We start from the raw sequence: 19429 nt of genomic DNA, 5'->3' as shown, positions 1-19429 counted from the left end.
TGGTTGGAATCTTTTCAGACTGGCTTCTTTCATTTAGTAATATGTCTTTTAAGTTTCTTCCATGTCTTTCATGGCTTGATAACTCTTTTTTTCTTTTCACAGCACATATATTTTAAAATTTACATATATGTAGTGTTCATTGTTTGTAAGAATGTTTAGAGCTTTAGCTTTTTAAACTTACATAGTTATCAAAGGAATAAAGCCAACCACAAAATAAAAATTAATTCAAAAAGATACATACACCTTGCTATTAACAGCAACATTATTTGTCATTGCCAAGATATGGAAGCATCCTAAGTGCACATCAGTAGTTGAGTAGATAATGGAGATGCAGCATACAAATATGTAATGGAATACAACTCATAAGAAAGAAGGATACTTTGCCATTTGCGGCCCTTTACTTTTTCTTTGACTTCAAAAACCAGAACTTTATAACCGGCATAAACATTTCCATTACATCAAGAACAACAAAATACCTAGAAATAAACTTAACCAAGGAGGTTACCTATACTCCGAAAGCCAAAGTGACACAAAGAAATGGAAAGATTTCTTGTGCTCTTGGATTGGAAGAATCAATAATATCAAAATGGCCACACTACCCAAAGCAATCCACATATCCAGTGCAACCCCTAGCAAAATAGTCAAGACATTCCTCACAGAACGAGAAAAAACAATTCCAAAATTTATAAGGAACCACAAAAGACCCTGAACAGCCAAAGCAATCTTTTGTATGTCTTTTTTTCCCCCTCTTTCTTCTTTTTGTTCTCTTCTCTTATGGTTTGATGACTAGAGAAGATCCTTTAACATCTGTTGCAAAGCTGGTTTGGTGGTACTGAAATCTTTTAGCTTTTGTTTATCTGTCAAGCTTTTAGTTTCTCCATCAAGTCTAAATGAGAGCCTTGCTGGATAGAGTATTCTTTGTTGTAAGTTTTCCCCATTCATCACTTTAAGTATATCGTGCCACTCCCTTCTGGCCTGTAGAGTTTCTGCTGAAAAATCAGCTGATAACATTATGGGAGTTCTCTTGTGTGTTATTTGTTGCTTTTCTCTTCCTAATTTTAATATTTTCTCCTTAACCTTAATTTTTGTCAATTTGATGACTGTGCTTTGATGTGCTCCTCTTTGGGTTGATCCTGTGTGGTATTCTCTATGCTTCCTGGACTTGGGTGACTGTTTCCTTTCCCAAGCTGGGGAAGTTTTCAGTGATTATCTTGCCAAAAATTTTCTCAGGTCCTTTCTCTCTCTCTTCTCTTTCTGGGACCCCTATAATGCAAATATTAGAGCACTTCATGTTGTCCCAGAGTTCTCTTAAACTATCCTGATTCCTTTTCATTATTTTTTCTGTTTTCTGTTCTAAAGTAGTGATTTCCACTAATCTGTCTTCTAGCTCACTGATCCGTTCTTCTGCCTTGTTTAGTCTATTCTTGGTTCCTTCTAGTGTGTTTTTCATTTCAGTGATTTTGTCCTTCAACTCTGGGTATTCTTTATATTTTCCAACTCTTTGCTAAAAACTTCACTCTGTGCATCTATATTCCTCCTGAGTTCTCTGAACGTCTTCACCATCATTACTTTAAAGTCTTTCTCAGATAAATTTCCTATCTCTCCATCACTTATTTCTTCTTCTGGGATTTTATCTCATGCCTTGGCCTGGGAGATACTCCTTTGCCGCCTCATATCATCTATCTTTCTATGTGTTTGTGTATTCCTTCCACAGGCTTTGGGATTGTTGTCTTCTTATTTCTAGTATCTGCCCCTGGTGGATGAGGCTGGGCTAGAGGCTTATGCAGGGTTCCTGGCAGGAGGAGCCAGTGCCTGCTCACTGCTGGATGAAAATTGTTCCTGGACCTCTGGTGTCTAGAGGCCTTTGTGGCTTAGGAAGTCTGCTGATGGGTGGGGCTGTGTTCCCACCCTGTATGTTTGGCCCGAGGGTTCCCTACAGGCTGTTCGGTGGGGCTAGATCATGGTGCTAATGATCCAATCAATATGTCAGCCTCCAGGAAAGCTCATGTAGATGAACATTACCAGAATGTCCGCCACCAGTTTTAATTCCCCTGGGTGAGCCGCAGACTTCCCCACATCCCCAGAAGACCCTCCAAGTCCAGCAGGCAGGCCGGGCCCAGGTTCCTATGAAATCACTTCCTCTTCCCTTGGACCTGGCATGCACAAGATTCTGTGTAGGCTTCCCAAGTGAATGGAGTCTCCGTTTCCCCTAGTCCCATGGGGCTTCTGGCACCAAGCCCTGCTGGCCTTCAAAACCAGATGTCCTGGGGTCTCCTTCTCTTCCCAATGCCAGAACCCAAGCTGGGGAGCCTGATGTGGGGCTTAGAGCTCTCATGCCTATGGGAGAGCCTCTGTGGCTTAACAAATCTTCAGTTTGTGGATCACCAACCGAGGGGTATGGAGCCTAATTATATCGTGAGCATGCCCTTCCTACTATCTTGCTGTGGTTCCTTCTTTGTGTTTTCAGTTGCAGAAGATCTTTTTTGCTAGGTTCCAGTCTTTTTTCTGATGGTGGTTTAGCATTCAGTTGTGGATTTGTTGTAGTCATGAGGAGAGGTGAGCTTGTGGTCCTACTGCTCCACCATCTTGACCAGAAATCCCATAAAAGTTTGTTCCTCTTAATCTTCCTCACCTATTTCTCTGCTCCCTCCACCCCCCTTCCCTCTGGCAACCACCTATTTGTTCTCTATATCCATTACTTTGTTTCTGTTTATCAACTGAGTAAATTTAAAATCAAATTGGTTTTATTTAATGATTCACGAATTGGGCAACATTGCATCTAGCAATAGAAAGGAGCTCCACTGAGCTGTAGTAAAGGAAAGTTTTTCAAAAGTGGAAAAGGGACAGAAAAAGGAAATTATTAGCAAAGAATGCAATGTTTCAGACACCCTCCTAAGGGGAATGGAAGGGCCTATTAGGCAGATAATCTCGCTAGTGCTGACCAGGTAATTCCAGGTTGACCGGTTAAAGGTTGCATTCCTATGCAGATTGAGACTGCAGTTAGGTTAAGTATTAAGTCTCAGTGACTCCTTTTTGGGTCTGCTGTCTCCTTTTTACCAGAAACAAATGTCTGTCAACAGTATTATAGATAAACAAATTCTGCAATGGAATGCTACTTAGCAAGAGAAAGCAGACACAAGTGAGAATGTACAGTACAATTCAGTTTTTATGAAGTTGAAAAACATGAAAAAGATACAGTGTCATAAAGTAGATCCAGGAGTGTTTGAGGCTGATAAAGGGGGGCTGACTGTGAAGGTGATGAAAATGTTTTGTGCCTTGTACTGGTTGTTATAGGAATTTTTTTAAATGCTTCTAACTGTTCACTGGAAGTGGGTGCTCTTTATTGTATATAAATTATGACCCAGAATTGATTGTTTTTTAAAGTAGTTCTTGTGGATCTCTGAATATTAGAAGTCCTCCTAGTGGAGTCAGGTGAGAGAATTTGTAGAGATGCAGTCTCTTAAATCTCATCCTTTGTTTTCTACTCAGCAGTATCACGGTAATTCTTAGAAGATGAGAGCCTGATTGCTTTCTGAAATTCCTATGCTAGTGGTCAAATATCACTAACAGCTTTACTCGATAGGGTTTTCTCCCCTCCTTTTACCTACAATCTTTTCAAGTGTCTTTCCTATACCAGCCAGACAATAGAAATCCTCAAATGAAGGGTTTTAATCGGGAGAGATTTGGATGAGCATTTGGATTATTTGGAGTATTTGGACGAGCAGAACTGGGGGAAAGCAGAAATTGCACATAAGAATTAAGATAGATGAGCAGTCTCTATACTTGAATATGTTTTAAGGAGTTTAGAAAAAGAATGTTCCAGGAGAAAAGACTTTTCTAGCTCAGAGATAGGAATAAGCGTGAAGAGATTGTTCCACCTGGAGCCTAGAATTCATCCTGGAGATCCATATGACCTAATGATGGACCTATATAGCAAAGGATGAATGCTGGTATAGGGAATATGAAAGTAGCATGGAATAATCTTGAGATCCTGTAGTAAAACCACCTCAGTTTTAGTACCTGCTCTGTTGTTCTGGAGTTTAGTTTTGTACTTTTTGTTGGTGGTGGTGGTGGTTAAAAAACAAAGAGTGAGATTTTGTCATTTCTGAAGTCCTTTTTGTTTCCAAGGTTTTGAGTCTACAAAAAAGTGAATGACTATATGAGATGATGGGTGTTAATTAAACCTACTGTGGTTATATTTCACTATATATATATATAAAGTAAACTATCATGTTGTACATCTAATTTATATTCATTTACTTATTTAAATGGATATACTGGGGATTGAACCCAGGACCTCCTGCATGCTAAGCACATGCATTACCACTGAGCCATACCCTCCCCCTGTACTGTACATCTTAAACTTATACAGTGATGTATGTTAATTATTTCTCAATAAAACTGGAAGAAAAAGTGAATGAAAGTTTATATGCAAAGTTTTGATGATGTGATAATCATGGTGGGGTTTTCATATATTTCACTGTATTGAAACTGGTGAATGAGATTAAGGATGGACATTGGTTATAATTATTTCTTTATTTTCTTTGCAGGAATTAATCATTTCATGAGAGAGACAGTAAAGAATTGTAAAAGAGATGGATTTGTTCAGACTATTTTGGGAAGGCGTAGATATTTACCAGGAATCAAAGACAACAACCCTTACCGTAAAGCTCACGTATGTTGAAATTTCTCTGGATTTCTGACTTAATATTTTAAAGGCATATACTTTTTCACAAGGACTAGATGCTGCTAATGTTCCTTTTAGAGATTACTAGCATATTAATTTGATCTCCTGTTTTATTCAGGGCTTCTGAAGTGATGGTGCATGCCAGTATTTGCTGAACACAGTCTTTAGGGGACTAATATAAATATGGTTTCACTTAATAATACTTCAATTAAAGATATTCTGTTTTAGTAAGCCAATTATTTATTAGCTTTGGTAATAAGTTATAAGTAAACTTAGTTGTAACATTTGCTAATTGTTCTTTGTTTCAGATATTGTATACTAAGTTGTTGTATCACAGCAGATTGCCAGTGTTGTCAGAGATTAGCCAATCATTGAACTGTGGTATTTTTTTAGTTCATTCTGCTTGTTGATTTATTTTAAAAACTCTGGCTCATTAGAGGTTATTAGGATGCCCAAAATATTAAAGAAGGCTGTTTTTAATATTATTCAAAAGATTTATTGATGGTGTTTTCTCAAATTATGATTAAAATCTTTCTGAAATCATTAGGATCCATAAAAGTATTCTGTGTGTCTGAGCATTTAAGCTTCTATTATAGCATAAACCTTCTATTGTAAAGTTGTATTTTGCCCTTATCCCATACTTTTGTGTGTGAGTACCCATTACACGTTGCATGTAATGAAAATAGCCCCCAAATTGCTAAACTTCTGTCTTGATCTAGAATCTCTCAGAGCAATAATGCTCTTAGGGACTATGGAAGAATAGTTGGGTTTTTGTTATTTCTTCACTCTCTAGCCTCCCATATATCCACATACAGTCATCAGCTATCTGTCAGGCCTCTACCATATCTCCAAGTGAAGTAGGCACTGTAGTTGATGAGGAAAAGTAAGTCTTAAAATGTATTGGAAGGGATAAAACAAACTAAAAAAATATAAAAATTACATATATACTCAAGTTATTTAGGCTTCCAGAGAGTAGGTAGGTCTTGAACAAATTCTTTAAGACTAAAGTTCATATTGTTGGGCATGAGCAAAAGACAATCACAAGTGAGTAAGAGTTTGAGTAAGAATTGGCCAAAAACCAATCTGATAGTGGAGAATTTGAGTTGTCACTGAGGAGTTGATCATTTCTACTGGTCAGATGGAATCAGCTACTGGAAGGCTTTAAATGGCAGGCTGAGAGATTTGGGCTTGATCTAGTAGGGATTGATTATGTTTCTTGGGATTTACATAATGAAAAATGGAGGATAGATTTATTAATGATAATGAACCAAACACTTCGAAAAAGAAAACTAATGTTTTTATAGTTAAAGATATGAGAGTAAGACTTTTCATACCAAATCCTTAGGAAAGTCAGAGTTCTGATTCATTATGTTGTTGCTGAGAAAAAACAAGTTCCAACCTTCTAAATCAGCAATAGAGTAAATATAGCCAGATTTATTTTTAAATTTTTGTTTAGTTTGCTATTCTTTTTATTTCAACTTCTATTATGTTAGAAAGTACACATAGAGAAAGCTCAAGAAACAAATATAAATTTCAATAAATTATCATAGAGCTGTACCTGTGTAACTACCTTCCAAGCCAAAAAAAAATAGAATATTGTCAGCATCCCAGAAGCTCCTCTCATGCCTCTTCCTAATTACCTTCCTAGAAATAACCTCTAAACCTTCTAACCCTATGGATTTGTTTTATGTATTTTTGACCTCTGTATGCGTCATATATGTGTATTGTTCTGTGTTTAACTTCTTTCACTCAAAATTACATAGGCAAGTCATTCATGTTGTTTCATGTAGAGGTAGCTGTATAGATCTGATATATGAGTATACCATGATTTATTCATTTTTCTGTTGATGGGTTTCTAGTTTGGAGCTATTATGGATCTTGCTGATTTGATCATTCTTGTGCAAGGTTCTTGGTGCACATATATTTTCATTTATGTTTGGTAAAGACCTAGTCATAGAATTGCTGCCTATCTTCAACTTCAGTAGATAAAGCCACGTTGTGTTTTATGGTGGTTATAGCAATTGGTCCTCTCATGTGTGTTCTCATTGCTCTGCATCCTTGCTAACAGTTTGCTATTAAGTTAATACAGTTTTAGCTATTTTGGTGGTATAGTATCTTGTAGTTTGTATTTTCTTGAATACTAATGAAGTAAAGCAACTTAACAATTATTTATTAGCCATTTATTTATTTTTTTCTTGTGTAAGTGCCAATTCAGTTTTTCTTGTTCTTTTTTGTTGTTGTTGTTGTTGGGTTGTCTTGTCTTTTTCTTACTGATTTATAGGAGCCTGTTACTGATTACACGTGTGGAAAATATTCTCTTCCACACTGTGTCTGGCCTTTTTGTTCTCTTATTAGTAATTTTAGAGGAAAGGAGAGTATTAATTTTGTTTATTCTTAAATATTTTATTGAGAAATAACATTTATGCAATAAAGGGCACAAATCTTGAGTATAAACCTTGAAGTTTCACATACACACACACACACACACACACACACACACACACACACTGATAAAGCCACTATCATAATCAAGATATAGAATTTTTCCAGCACCCCAGAAGACTTATTTATATTTCTTCCAAGTTGGTACTATCACCTCTGTGCAGACACATAAAGCTTTAGATTAGTTTTATATGAACTTGAATTTTATTTAAATGCAGTCATACTACTTGTACTCTTGGGTCTAACTTTTCATTCAAATATACATCTGTGAGATTCATGTGTCATGTGCAGCTATAGTTCATGTCTTTATTTAGCTGAGTAATATTCCATTGTAGGAACATACCAACAATTTATCTTTTCTAATATTGGCAGACATTTTGGTCATTTTCAGGTTTGGGCTATCATTAATAAAGCTGCTATGAATATTCTTGTATTTGTCTTTTGGTATACATATGCACCCAATTCTGTTACCTTAGAGTGGAATTGCTGATTCATAGAGTAAGCATATTTTTATCTTTAGTACATGCTGCCTGATTTGCAGAGTGCTTATTTTCATTGCCATCAGCAATTGTATCTACATTCTTGCCATTGCTTGGTATGATTGGTCTTTTTAATTTTAGCAATTCTAGTATCTGAGTCAGGGTACCTCTATGTGCCTTTAATTTGCTTCTCCCTGATGACTGGTGATATTGAACTCCTTTTTTATATGTTTTTTGAACATTTGGATACCTTCTTTTATGAAATGTCTGTTTAACTGCTATGTTTTTATTTTTGAGTTGTCTGTCCTTTAACTGATTTATGAGAGTCCTTTATATAGTCCAGATATGAATCCTTTGCTTACATAGATTTATCAGTCTTTTGTATTATTGTGTTGCTTTCCTTGATCTGTTTAAGAAAGCTTTTTCTACCCCAATTTCAAGAAAATATTCTCTAGAAGTTTTTGGTTTTACTTTTACATTTATATCTATAGTCAACCAGGAATTGATTTTTACTTCTTATGAGAGATTGAGGGTCAAGGTCCTCCCTAACCCCCATGGATATACAGTTGTCCAAACTATTTATTGAAAAGACTGAGCTTCCCCGAACTGCTCTGCAGTGCTGCCTTTGCCACAAATTATATTTTAAAATATGGATGTGTCTGTTTCTGGTCACATTGTTTTGGTCTGTTGTGTCTGTTCATCCTTTAGGCAGTGTCATACTACCTTAGTTATGAAGCTGCTTTATAAGATGTTTCGGTATATGGTAAAGTAAGTTTTCTCATCTTGGGTCCCTACTCCTCCACCCCCCAAGAATATTTACCCATTCTTGGTTCTGTGTATTTCCATATAAATTGTAGAAGCAGCTTGTGAATTTCCACACAAACATAAAATCCTATTGGGATTCTTAGTTGCAATTGCCTTAAATTCATAGATCAAGGTGGGATTACTGGACATATTTATAAATTTGAGTTTTCCAATCCATGAACATGTTATATATGTCCATTTTATTTAGGTCTTTGGGTCCTGCACCCCTGGCCTAACTGTTCCTTCTTTAAGTGTAATCTGCCTTTTTTTCTCTAGGTTGTTTTCAATAGAGTATTTTTCTTTTTGTGTGGTTTCTAGCAGATTTTCTGTTATGTGGTTAACTGTGTGCTTTTTTAAATTTCCTGTGGATGTGTGTGTTAAATGTATCCTTTCCTGAGGGTGTTATGACTTCTTGAATCTGCACCTTGAGATCCTTTGTTGATTTTGGAAAATTCTTAGTCATTTCTTCTTCAATCATTGCTTCATCAGATCTCTCCTCTCTGAAACTTCTATTACAAAATTTTTAAACTTTTTTCTTTAATTCCTCATTTTTCATATCCTCTGTTTGGTATTTTTCGATGTTTATATTTCATCATGGTTACTTCTGGATATTTTCTTCTAACTTGTCTTTCAATTGGCTGATTTGCTCTTCAATTTGCTGTTGAGCAACGATTGAGCCTTTAAGTTCTAAGTAATATAGAACTTTTCCAGCACCCCAGAAAGCTTTTGTATCTCTCTCCAAGTCAGTACTATCCCCACCCCTGTGCACATACAGCAAACTATAGAGAAAGCACTGTTTAAGTGCTTTAAGTTCCATTATTTTTATTTTTCTGTTCTAGAGTTTCCATTTTGTTCTTAATTATGAGTACATGGTTCTCAATAGTGAAATATTTTTGTCTTTTATTTTCTTGATAACATGATTATTTTATAGTCTAATGAGTTTGATAGTAGTCTGTAATCAAACATGTCCCATACTTGGATCCCTGTAGTCTATTCCTATTGCTTTTTATTTTTCTTAGTTTTCTACAAAAACAATTACATTGTCTCAACTCCTTATGGGCCTCCTGCTACTTGATGGGCCTGAACCCAAGTATTTTTTCCCACCCCTCAAGACCATCAAGCTCTGTTCAGCTTCTTAGCCTCTCAGCTGCCTCTTTTGGAATCTGTTGATGTCCCTGGGAGAAAGGGCAGCCTCCAATGCCCGTATCACCTCCTTGCTTTCCTTTCTCTTCTAGTTCTTTAGGTTCTGTAATTTTTCACTTACTTTGTACCTGTCTGATTTATTCAAAAAGGCATTTTCTGACCAGCTTTTCTGGTTGTTATCAGTGGGAGGATTGGTCCTAATGGCCTAATCTCCCATTACTAGAAACCTATATTTTTATGTTCATGAAAATGCTCTGGTGATGAGAAGCAACTGAGATTATGGGACACAAAGCCAAGACTGTCAAGTTTTCTTATTTTGGAGGAGAATCAGGGAAGTACAGTATCACGAGAATAAAATATATTTATGTTAATCATATTTGCTTATGTCACAGTGAAAACAACCCAAAATTTCAGTGACTTATAAAAAGAAGCTTTATTTTTAATTCATGTTATAGTTTGGCTCTAGGTCGACTATGGCTCTGCTCCAGTCCCTATCTGGGATAAACTCTTTTTTTGTGTGACAGTGTTAGATAGTTTTTAAAACTTCTTACATGTGCTGTATGTCAGTTTTACATTTAATTGGCCCATTCTTAAAGAGTGAAAAACACTTTGAGTCACATGGCTTTGGATGGAGGCTATGGAACTTCACAGAGAAAGGCAGCAAGCAATAGCAATAACAACATAATCCACTGCACAAGGCATACAGTTTCAAGAAGGGGAGGAGTCAGTAGAACTTTGACATTCAGTCAGCCTTTAAACAGTGACAGCTGAGTGAGTTTAGAATGAATTCATCAGCATTTGACAAAACAACAGTTTTAAAAAAAAAAGTCTATTTAACTAGTATTTAATATAAGGGAAGTTGGTGATAGGGAGCTCTCTCAAGTTACGTAGATCCTCCAGTGAGTAGATCCTTCCCACTTTCTGAGCCCTTTGGGAACAATAGGAGTGATATTCATGGATAGGTTGCACCCTAGGTACTAACCTGGACCCCTGTTCCCCTGCCCCAGGATGATCACTTTTAGCAAGTGACCATGGCAGCAATAGTTCAGGGAAGTTCTACTTTAATACCCAGGACTCTAGGATCTGCACATTTACTGGCAGCTAACAATTAGCCCCAACAGCCCATAGAAAGCTCTGATTAATACCAGAGGGCTCCAGATCTAGTGGGCCAAACTCTACATAGGACCAAGAGTCCACTGATATGAGGGATGTACTTGAAACTTTCCAACCCACATGACAAAGAATGATATTCTAATTATAACTATTTAGGATTAAGAGCAATTGTATTCTGAGGAATACACCCTTTAAAGTGAAATTTAGAACATCGATAATATAATTTTGGGCCTCTAAATACATTTTAAGTATAATGCAGTTTTTGGTTCCTGAGTGTTGAAGATTTCTAAATTGAAGCAACCTGACGTTCTTTTGTTTAATCTATCCTCTAGTGAATGACAACCCAGAATCTAGAGCTCTGGATCATTCCAGTTGTTATTCTTAGGATGCAGGTCAATAGTTGTTATCCTGGGTCACATCTCGTCCAGATTTCCAGTCTGGTTGCAGGTGTCAGCACTAATCTGTGGACACTTTAAAGGCAGGTATGAAACCACGTTGGCATATCTGATGGAGCACCTGTTATTATTGTTTCTCGTAGGCTGAGCGTCAGGCTATCAACACAACAGTCCAAGGTTCGGCGGCTGATGTTGTCAAAATAGCCACAGTTAATATTCAGAAGCAATTAGAGACCTTCCACTCAACCTTCAAATCCCATGGTCATCGGGAGGGTATGCTCCAAAATGACAGAACAGGTTTGTTCATAAATGAGGCCCCTGATATAACATAGTGAGATTAATTATGTCAGAAAAGAAAAGGAGAAGTATTTTACATATTATTTCTCAGCAATTCTCAAACATTTTGGTCTCATGGTGTCTTTATACTTTTAGAATTATTAAGGACCCCAAAGAGCTTTTGTTATATGGATTATATCTATTAATATTTACCATATTAGAAGTTAAAACAAGGGATTTTAAATTATTAACATTTACAGATAATAATAATAATAAACCTACCATGTGTTAACATAAGTAACATTTTTATGAAAATAACTACATTTTTTCAGAATAAAAGATAATTCGTGGTGAGTGACTATTTTACATTTCTAAAAACTCTAATGTCTGGCTTAAGAGAGAATGTTTATATTCTCTTATCTATTTCTGCATTCAATTTGTTGCAATATCATCTATTTTGTAACCTCTGGAAAATCCTCTGTACAGTCTAGGGTGATAAATGTCCCAATTTGTGGGAGACTGATGGCTTTCCCGGGATATGGGACTTGTAGTGCTAAAACCAGGATAATTTGTTACCTTGTTGTACACTTATGAGAGAATGAGACTGAAAAAGGAAAATAACCTCTAAGTGTTATTAGGAAAATAAAAAATTTTGACTTTGCTGATGCTTTGAAAGGATCTCAGGGATCCATGTTGTTCCTCAGACCACACATTAAGAACATGTTGATTTTCCTGTTCATGACCTTTCACGAGCACATGTACACATACACACACTTTTATATTTGTAGAAAGAGAATGTACAGTCAAACTTATTTGGGGAATAATGTACTGTGTACTTTGGAGGATTTGGAAATAAAAGTTATCAACCTATGTTTAAAATTTAAATCTACTAAAGAAAGGAAGATATGATACCTGACTGAAATGTTTACATGACTCTTCACAGCAAAATGATGCAGTGCAGTGTCAAAATGATAGCATCAATCTTTAGAGTGAGTGAAAGACAATGTAGATACGTCACAGAGGATGACTTCGTGTGTCGTGCTGAGTTAAAGGTAGTAGTAGGTCAGTGGGATCAAAGGGAGTGGTGCCTGAGGAAGCAGACCACACAGGGAGTAGGAGGATCATGGCATTCTGGGTCAGAAGACAAGTAACCAAGGGAAATCAAGAGGACAGAGGTGCGGTGATCAGAAAGCAGAAAAATTAGAGCATCTGGACAGCCAATGATGTAAGATAAGTGGGGCCCAAAGGGGCAGATCAGATTTTAGCCAAACTGGTGAACAGGTGCCTTTGCATCCCTGGTATGGAAGCAACTCGCCGTGCCTCATCTGCCTTTGTTCTCTTACCCTGCAGGAGCCATCTCAGAAAACCAGGTAATGACAACTAAAGAACTCTCTTGGGAATTTCAGCTATCGAGGGAGGTGGTCTTTGTGCTGTCCTGAAGAATAAGTAGGAAATTTGGATGGCAGAAAGGAAGGACTGCTCTGAAACACGGGCAAACAAAGGCAGTTACTGTAAAGGTGTTAATGTTGAACCTTATTTTAGTGATCAGGGTGGTGTAATCTGTACCACTAGGAAGTTAGGAAATAGTAACTAAGTGTAGTATAGTGATTTTTAAACATTTTTGGGCTCATGGGTTCTTTTGAGAATCTTTTGAGAAAGACAGAGATCATCTCCTCAGAAGAAAGTACAGACATAGACCCTTACATGTATCTTTAAGGGTCTAAGTATCTAACACTCTCCGAAGTCCACATTTGGACCCTAGATTTAGAATTACTTGTCTAGAGTGTGTGGTCCAGTTAAGGAATCACCACTTCTACCATGGTGACACTTACGGCCAGAAAAAGACATCAGGGAGTGTCAGTCTTATAAAACACTGCCTAAAGACAATGCCAGTTCCCTTTTCTGGAGCAAGAATCAAGCCCCACACTACTCTAGTGCTGTTCTCAGAGAAGTTGGTAGTGGGAACTCCATGGAAAGAGAAGATGGTTGTTTATGAGAAATAAGCTAGACTAGAGTTTGGAGCAGAGTTCTTTAAACTCCATTTACTGACTTTGTTAGATTTCTCATTTGTGGGAGAAAGTTGATGAAGATTTGAGTTTACCTGATGGGTGGGATAGGTAGCAACCAGCAAGTAGTTATTTTCCTGGTAGTTGTATATTTTATGTGTTTTAATCTCTTAATTAAAATTTCCCAGAACTGCTCAAAATCTCTCTTAAAAATATTTTTTTCTATAGCACAGTGACATTGCTGATCAGTTTTGCTACTTTTTTTTGTCGGGTAGGATTGTTACCAAAGAGAAAACTGCAAGGGATGTTCTGCCCAATCAGAGGAGGCTTCTTCATCCTTCAACTCCATGATGAACTCTTATATGAAGTGGCAGAAGAGGATGTTGTTCAGGTATTTTTGCAGTGTTTGTGTCCATTCTACAGAAAGCTAAAACATGGTAGGTCAAGCTAAGGTGCATGAGATTTCGGGAACCCTTCCCTAGCCCTGGGATAGGTACAGAAAAGTTGAATCCTTAAGGGTAGAGAAAGAGCTAAGAGTGCTGAGCTTTAAACTCATTTAAAAAGAAATTCCTGCAGGGATATTTTTGTCTGGGAGAAGTTAGATGAGAATTTGGAGTCCTTGTCCTGAGGATTCCAAAGCTCTGAGCATTCTAGTGAACCTGGCAGAGCTCCTGCTCATCGGGGAAGACCAATGTGGGATGCCTGAGTCTTTTCAGATTTTGAGTTTTAAGCACCATGAGGTGAAGAGCTCCAGTCTGGCTTATCTTCTCAGTGGATGGGCTGGGAAACATTCTTTGGACAGAGTTTGTTAACTTTTTTTTTTTTTTTAGGTAGCTCAGATTGTGAAGAATGAAATGGAAAGTGCTGTAAAACTCTCTGTGAAACTGAAAGTGAAAGTGAAAATAGGCACCAGCTGGGGAGAGCTGAAGGACTTTGATGTGTGATTGTGGGGTAGCCTGGTGTAGGTACAGTCACACAGAAAGAACAGAGATTACCTTTCCCCTACTTCATGAAATAGAAACCCTCAAGTCTTGATGAACTTAGGATAGTAATTTTATAGTGAGAGTGTCAATATGTATATGAGAGTTTATTCTCTGTAGTGTAAAAAAAATTTTTTTGAGGCCAAATACCAAGTTTAATTCAATCTTTAATATTCTTTAATTTAATACAAGAAAGTATTTATGAAATTGCCTTTTAAAGCTTACTGTGGCTCTAAACAGGTGCAGAACACATGCTTCAAATATGTACTTAGCACTTTGGGTCATCATCTGTCTAGGTTGAGCATGAAGAAAAAACTGCTGCCTTGGAGGCATTTTCAGCCCAACCAGGATTCAGAAACTTGTGATAAGGACCCTAATAGGAGCTGGAGGCAGATAAGGATTTGTTTTCACACAAGCCACTAGGCTTAGGCGTTGTGTGTATTTGTATCCAATATCAATTTAAGACTTCTGAAGTAGTAATTTTAAATAGCATTGGCTAATGAATTAAGAATTCTGTAAAGTGGTAAGGCTTAGTATGGATGTAGTCTAGGAATAGATTGTCATGAAATGCTGTTTCTTCTTCCTTTCCCTCCCCCAGTTCATGCAATGAATGTATTTCAATACTTAGGTATTATAAAACAAGCTGTGCCTCTTTAAGAGGTATCCTGATCTGTAAGATCGGATATTTATTGCAGTTTAATATAATACTGCCTGAGAAGGAAAACACCCCCCTATTGGTCCCTCATGCCTCTTTCTCTGTGGCATTGTGAGACTACTCATGTTGAAAGATGGTACTTTATAACCCCAGTCAGAGGTGATAACTGACCTTTTTGATGTTTCAATAAAATTAATTTATGAGAAACTTTATAGCAGCAGTTCAGTTTTTAAAAACTTGTGCTTGGACTAAGAGTATTAGAAGCCTGTGTCACCTATTTATTCTGTACTTTGCTCAACAATGTCTCTGCTCATAGGAAGTGTTTATTATATTCTTAGTTATCAGAAGAGCTCTTTTATGTTATTAATCGGAATTTTTTTAAAAAGTTGCTTTATAAACAAAGTGTAGTGCACTATTAGAAGTTGGATAGTGCACAAGACTTTTTTGGGCCGGGGGTGGGAGGGAAGTGGGCAGAAGACAGCAGAGGTAAGAGGGAAGTTATATCCTTATTTCTCAGATTTTTTCCATATTACGTGTACCGTGTTTCTTAGAAAAGCTGTAGTGCTGTTAGTATCGTGATGGTCTTGAGAATCCAGCACAAGAGAAACCTCAGTCTATTTACATGAGTGTTCTCCAAATACGAGTGCAGATGTATATAGGTCACTCCCACCTCATTTTCTGCAGCTGTGGCTCTACATATGTAGTTACATGTCTTTTCTCATCTTTTTGACCTATCAACTGGACTTAAAACAATCCTTGCTTTGCATGATTCAGTTATGGACAAATTCCAGTTACAGTAGTTTACTTAAATAACATTAGTGCTACAACACAGTTCAAATTTCACTTACCATGGTATATTAACTGAGTAATCACATAAAAGTTCAAACTTCACTGGTAGCTCTTCAGTCCACAAGTCACTATGTAAGTAATAGATGTGCATTGTGGTAGGCAGAATAATGCAGCCTCCCCCAGCATGTTCACATCCTACTCCCCCAAACCTGTGAACATGTATCACGTGGCACAAGGAACATTGTTGATGTGATTAAGTTAGAGATCTTGAGATGGGGAGATTATCTGGGTGATTCCAATACGAACACAAGGTAGGAAAGGAAGGCAGATGGTCCAAGTCAGAGGAGGAAATGTGACAACGGAAACAGTCAGATTGAGATTTGAAGAATCTGCACTGCTGATTTTAAAGATGGAAGAAAGTGCCATGAGCCAAGGAATGCAGACAGCCTCTAAAAGATAGAAAGAGCAATGGAATGTACAGCCTCCAGAAGGGATGTGGCCCTGCGAACACCTTGATTTTAGTCCAATAAGATCATATTGGACTCCTGACCTCCAGAACTGTAAGCTAATAATTTGTGTTTTTGTTTGTTTTTCAGTTTTGAGATATAATTGGCATACCACACTGTATACATTTAAGGTGTACAGCATGATGACTTGACTTACATATATTATGAAATTATTACCACAATAATTTTAATCGGCATCCATCATCTCGTTTAGATACAAAAAAAAAGAGAGAAATTGTTTTTTTCCTCCCCCTGTGATGAGAACTTTTTGAATTTACCCTTTTAGCATCTTTCAGATGTACAACCCAGTAGTGTTAACTGTAGTCATCATGCTGTGCATTACACCCCTATTTTCTGTATATAAAATCACGTCATCTGCAAATAGAGACGATTTTACTTCTTTCTAATTTGGATGCCTTTTATTTCTTTTTCTTGCCTCATTTCCAGTACTAAGAGTTCCAGTTCTATTTTTAATAGGAGTGGTGAGAGTGGGCATCCTTGTCTTGTTCCAAATCTTAGGGGGAAACTTTAAGTCTTTCACTATTGAGTATATTAGCTATGGGCTTGTCATAGATGGCCTTTATTATGTTGAGGTACAGGCCTTCTGTACCTAATAAGAGTTTTTATCATGACCTGATGTTGAATTTTGTCAAATGCTTTTTCTTCATCTATTGAGATGATCATATGATTTTTATCCTTCATTCTGTTAATGTGGTCTGTCACCTTTTTTGACTTGTTTGTATTGAAATATCCTTGCATCCCAGGCATAAATCCCAGTTGATTATGGGGTGTAATCCTTTTAATGTGGTGTTAAATTCAGTCTACTAGTATTTTGTTGAAGTTTTTGCATATATGTTCATTAATGATATTGGCCTGTAATTTTCTTCTCTTGTGTCCTTTTCTGGCTTTGTTGTCAGGGTAATGCTGACCTCATGAAATGAACTTGGGAGTATTCCCTCCTCTTCGATTTTTTGGAAGACTGAGAAGGATTGGCGTTAATTTTTCTCTAAATGTTTGGTAGAATTCACCAATGAAGCCATCTGGTCCTAGGCTTTTATTTTACTGTTTTTTTTTTGTTTGTTTTTGCTTTTTTTCTTTTTGTATTACTGAATCAATATCCTTATTAGTAATTGCTCTGTTCACATTTTCTATTTTTTCATGGTTTAGTCTTGGTAGGTTGTATGTTTCTAATAATTCTATTTCTTCTAGGTTGTCTAGTTTGTTGAAATGTAGTTGTTCATAGTAGCCTCTTATGATCTTTTGTATTTCTGTGATATCAGTTGTAATGTCTTTTCTTTGACTTATAATTTTGTTGATTTGAGTCCTCTCTCTTTTTTCCTTGGTTAGTGTAGCTAAAGATTTGTCAGTTTTATTTATCTTTTTAAAGAAGCAGTTCTTAGTTTCATTAACCTTTTCTCTTGTTTTCCTGATTTCTGTTTAATTTATTTCTGCTCTAATCTTTATTATTTACTTCCTTCTGCTAAATTTGGGCTTAGTTTGCCCTTCTTTTTCTAGTTTCTTGAGCCATAGGGTTAGGTTGATTTTTCCGATCTTTTTTTTTTTAATTAAAATATACTTTATTGCTAAAAAATGCTAACCATCATCTGAGCCTTCAGCGAGTTGTATTTTTTGCAATTATAACACCAAAGGTCAATGATTATAGATTATCATAACAAGTACAGTCATAATGAAAAAGTTGGAAATACTGGGAGAACTATCATAATGTGACAAAGAGACACAAATTGAGCAAATGTTGTTGGATAAATGGTGTCAACAGACTTGCTCAATACAAGGTTTCCACAAACCTTTGGTTTGTAAAGTACACAGTATCTGTGAATCTTTCTTGTTTCTTAATGTAGGCATTTCTTGCTATGAACTTTTACTGCATCCCATAAATTTTGTCATATTGTGTTTCCATTTTCATTTGTCTCAAGATACTCTTTTATTTCCCCTTTAGTTTCTTCTTTGATCCATTGGTTGTTCTGGAGAGTGTCGTTTAATTTCCAAGTATTTGTGAGTTTTCCAGTTTTCCTCCTGTTAATGATTTCTAGTTTCATACCATCGTGGTCATTGAAGATACTTGGTATGATTTCAGTCCTCTTTAATTTGCTAAGACTTGTTTTGTGGCTAACCTATGGTCTATCTAGAATATGTTCCATTTGTGCTTGAGATTAATTTGTAGTCTGCTGTTGGATAAAAAGTTCTGTATATTAAAATGTTCCATTAGAGCCATATGATCTATAGTGTTGTTCATATCTGCTGTTTCCTTAATGATTCTCTTTCTGGATGATAAATTCTTTGTTGAGAGTAGGGTATTAATGTCCCCAACTATATTTCAATTTCAGTTTATTTCTCCTTTCATTTCTGTTAGTTTCTGCTTTATTTATATAGGTACTCTGATGTTGGATGCATAAATATTTACAGTTGTTATAGCCTCTTGATGAATTGACCTCTTTAACATTATAATCTTTTTTTGTCTTTTTTTTTTAATCATTTTTACTCTAAGGTCTATTTTGTCTGATATAAGTATACCTAATCCTGCCTTTTTGGGAAGAGAGGTTATCATTTGCTTGACATATCTTTTTCCATCCCTATAGTCTTAGTCTGTGTGTGTCTTGTTTTTTGGACTAATTTTTTTATTGAGTTATAGTCAGTTTGTAATGTTGTGTCAATTACCAGTGTAGAGCACAATTTTTCAATTTTACATGAACATACTTATATTCATTGTCTCATTCTTTTTTGCTGTGAGCTACCACAAGATCTTGTATATATTTCCCTGTGCTATACAGTATAATCTTGTTTATCTATTCTACATATGCCTGTCAGTATCTACAGATTTCGAACTCCCAGTCGGTCCCTTAAGGCTAAATTGAGTGTCATGTAGTGTCATATCATTGGATCTTTTTTTTTTTTAATCCATTCAGCCATTCTGTATCTTTTTATTGGAGAATTTAATACATTTACATTAAAGTAATTATTGCACCCAGAAGCTTTCTGGTCAGGCAGGACTGGGGAGCTGCAGTGAGCAGTGAGTGGAGCTATGATTCTGCTCCCCTGCCTGGGGAGGCAGGGACAGGAAGGTGGGGAAGCAGACCAGGCTTTAGGGCTGGAAAGAGTCTTCGAGGTCCCAAGTCAGACAGACTTGCATCTTGCC

The 19429-nt window shown here is 36.6% G+C and overlaps 1 protein-coding gene across 4 annotated transcripts in view; it reads left to right on the top strand.

The window, feature by feature from the left end:
• Window positions 1–15187, top strand: part of POLQ (DNA polymerase theta) — a 95937-nt gene extending 80750 nt beyond the window's left edge. For all 4 annotated transcript variants that reach the window (XM_032480141.1, XM_032480134.1, XM_032480126.1 and 1 more), the window contains 4 exons: window positions 4551–4675; window positions 11207–11360; window positions 13621–13736; window positions 14176–15187. In XM_032480141.1, the coding sequence (XP_032336032.1) occupies window positions 4551–4675; window positions 11207–11360; window positions 13621–13736; window positions 14176–14289 (509 nt within the window). In that variant the 3' untranslated portion in view covers window positions 14290–15187. The remainder of the gene's footprint in view (window positions 1–4550; window positions 4676–11206; window positions 11361–13620; window positions 13737–14175) is intronic.
• The last annotated feature ends 4242 nt before the right edge of the window (window positions 15188–19429 follow it).

The sequence above is a fragment of the Camelus ferus genome, chromosome 1 (genome assembly GCF_009834535.1).
Source record: "Camelus ferus isolate YT-003-E chromosome 1, BCGSAC_Cfer_1.0, whole genome shotgun sequence".
Taxonomy (NCBI): Eukaryota; Metazoa; Chordata; class Mammalia; order Artiodactyla; family Camelidae; genus Camelus; species Camelus ferus.
The sequence above is the reverse complement of the archived record's forward strand: the minus strand, read 5'-3'. Positions and strand labels throughout refer to the sequence as shown.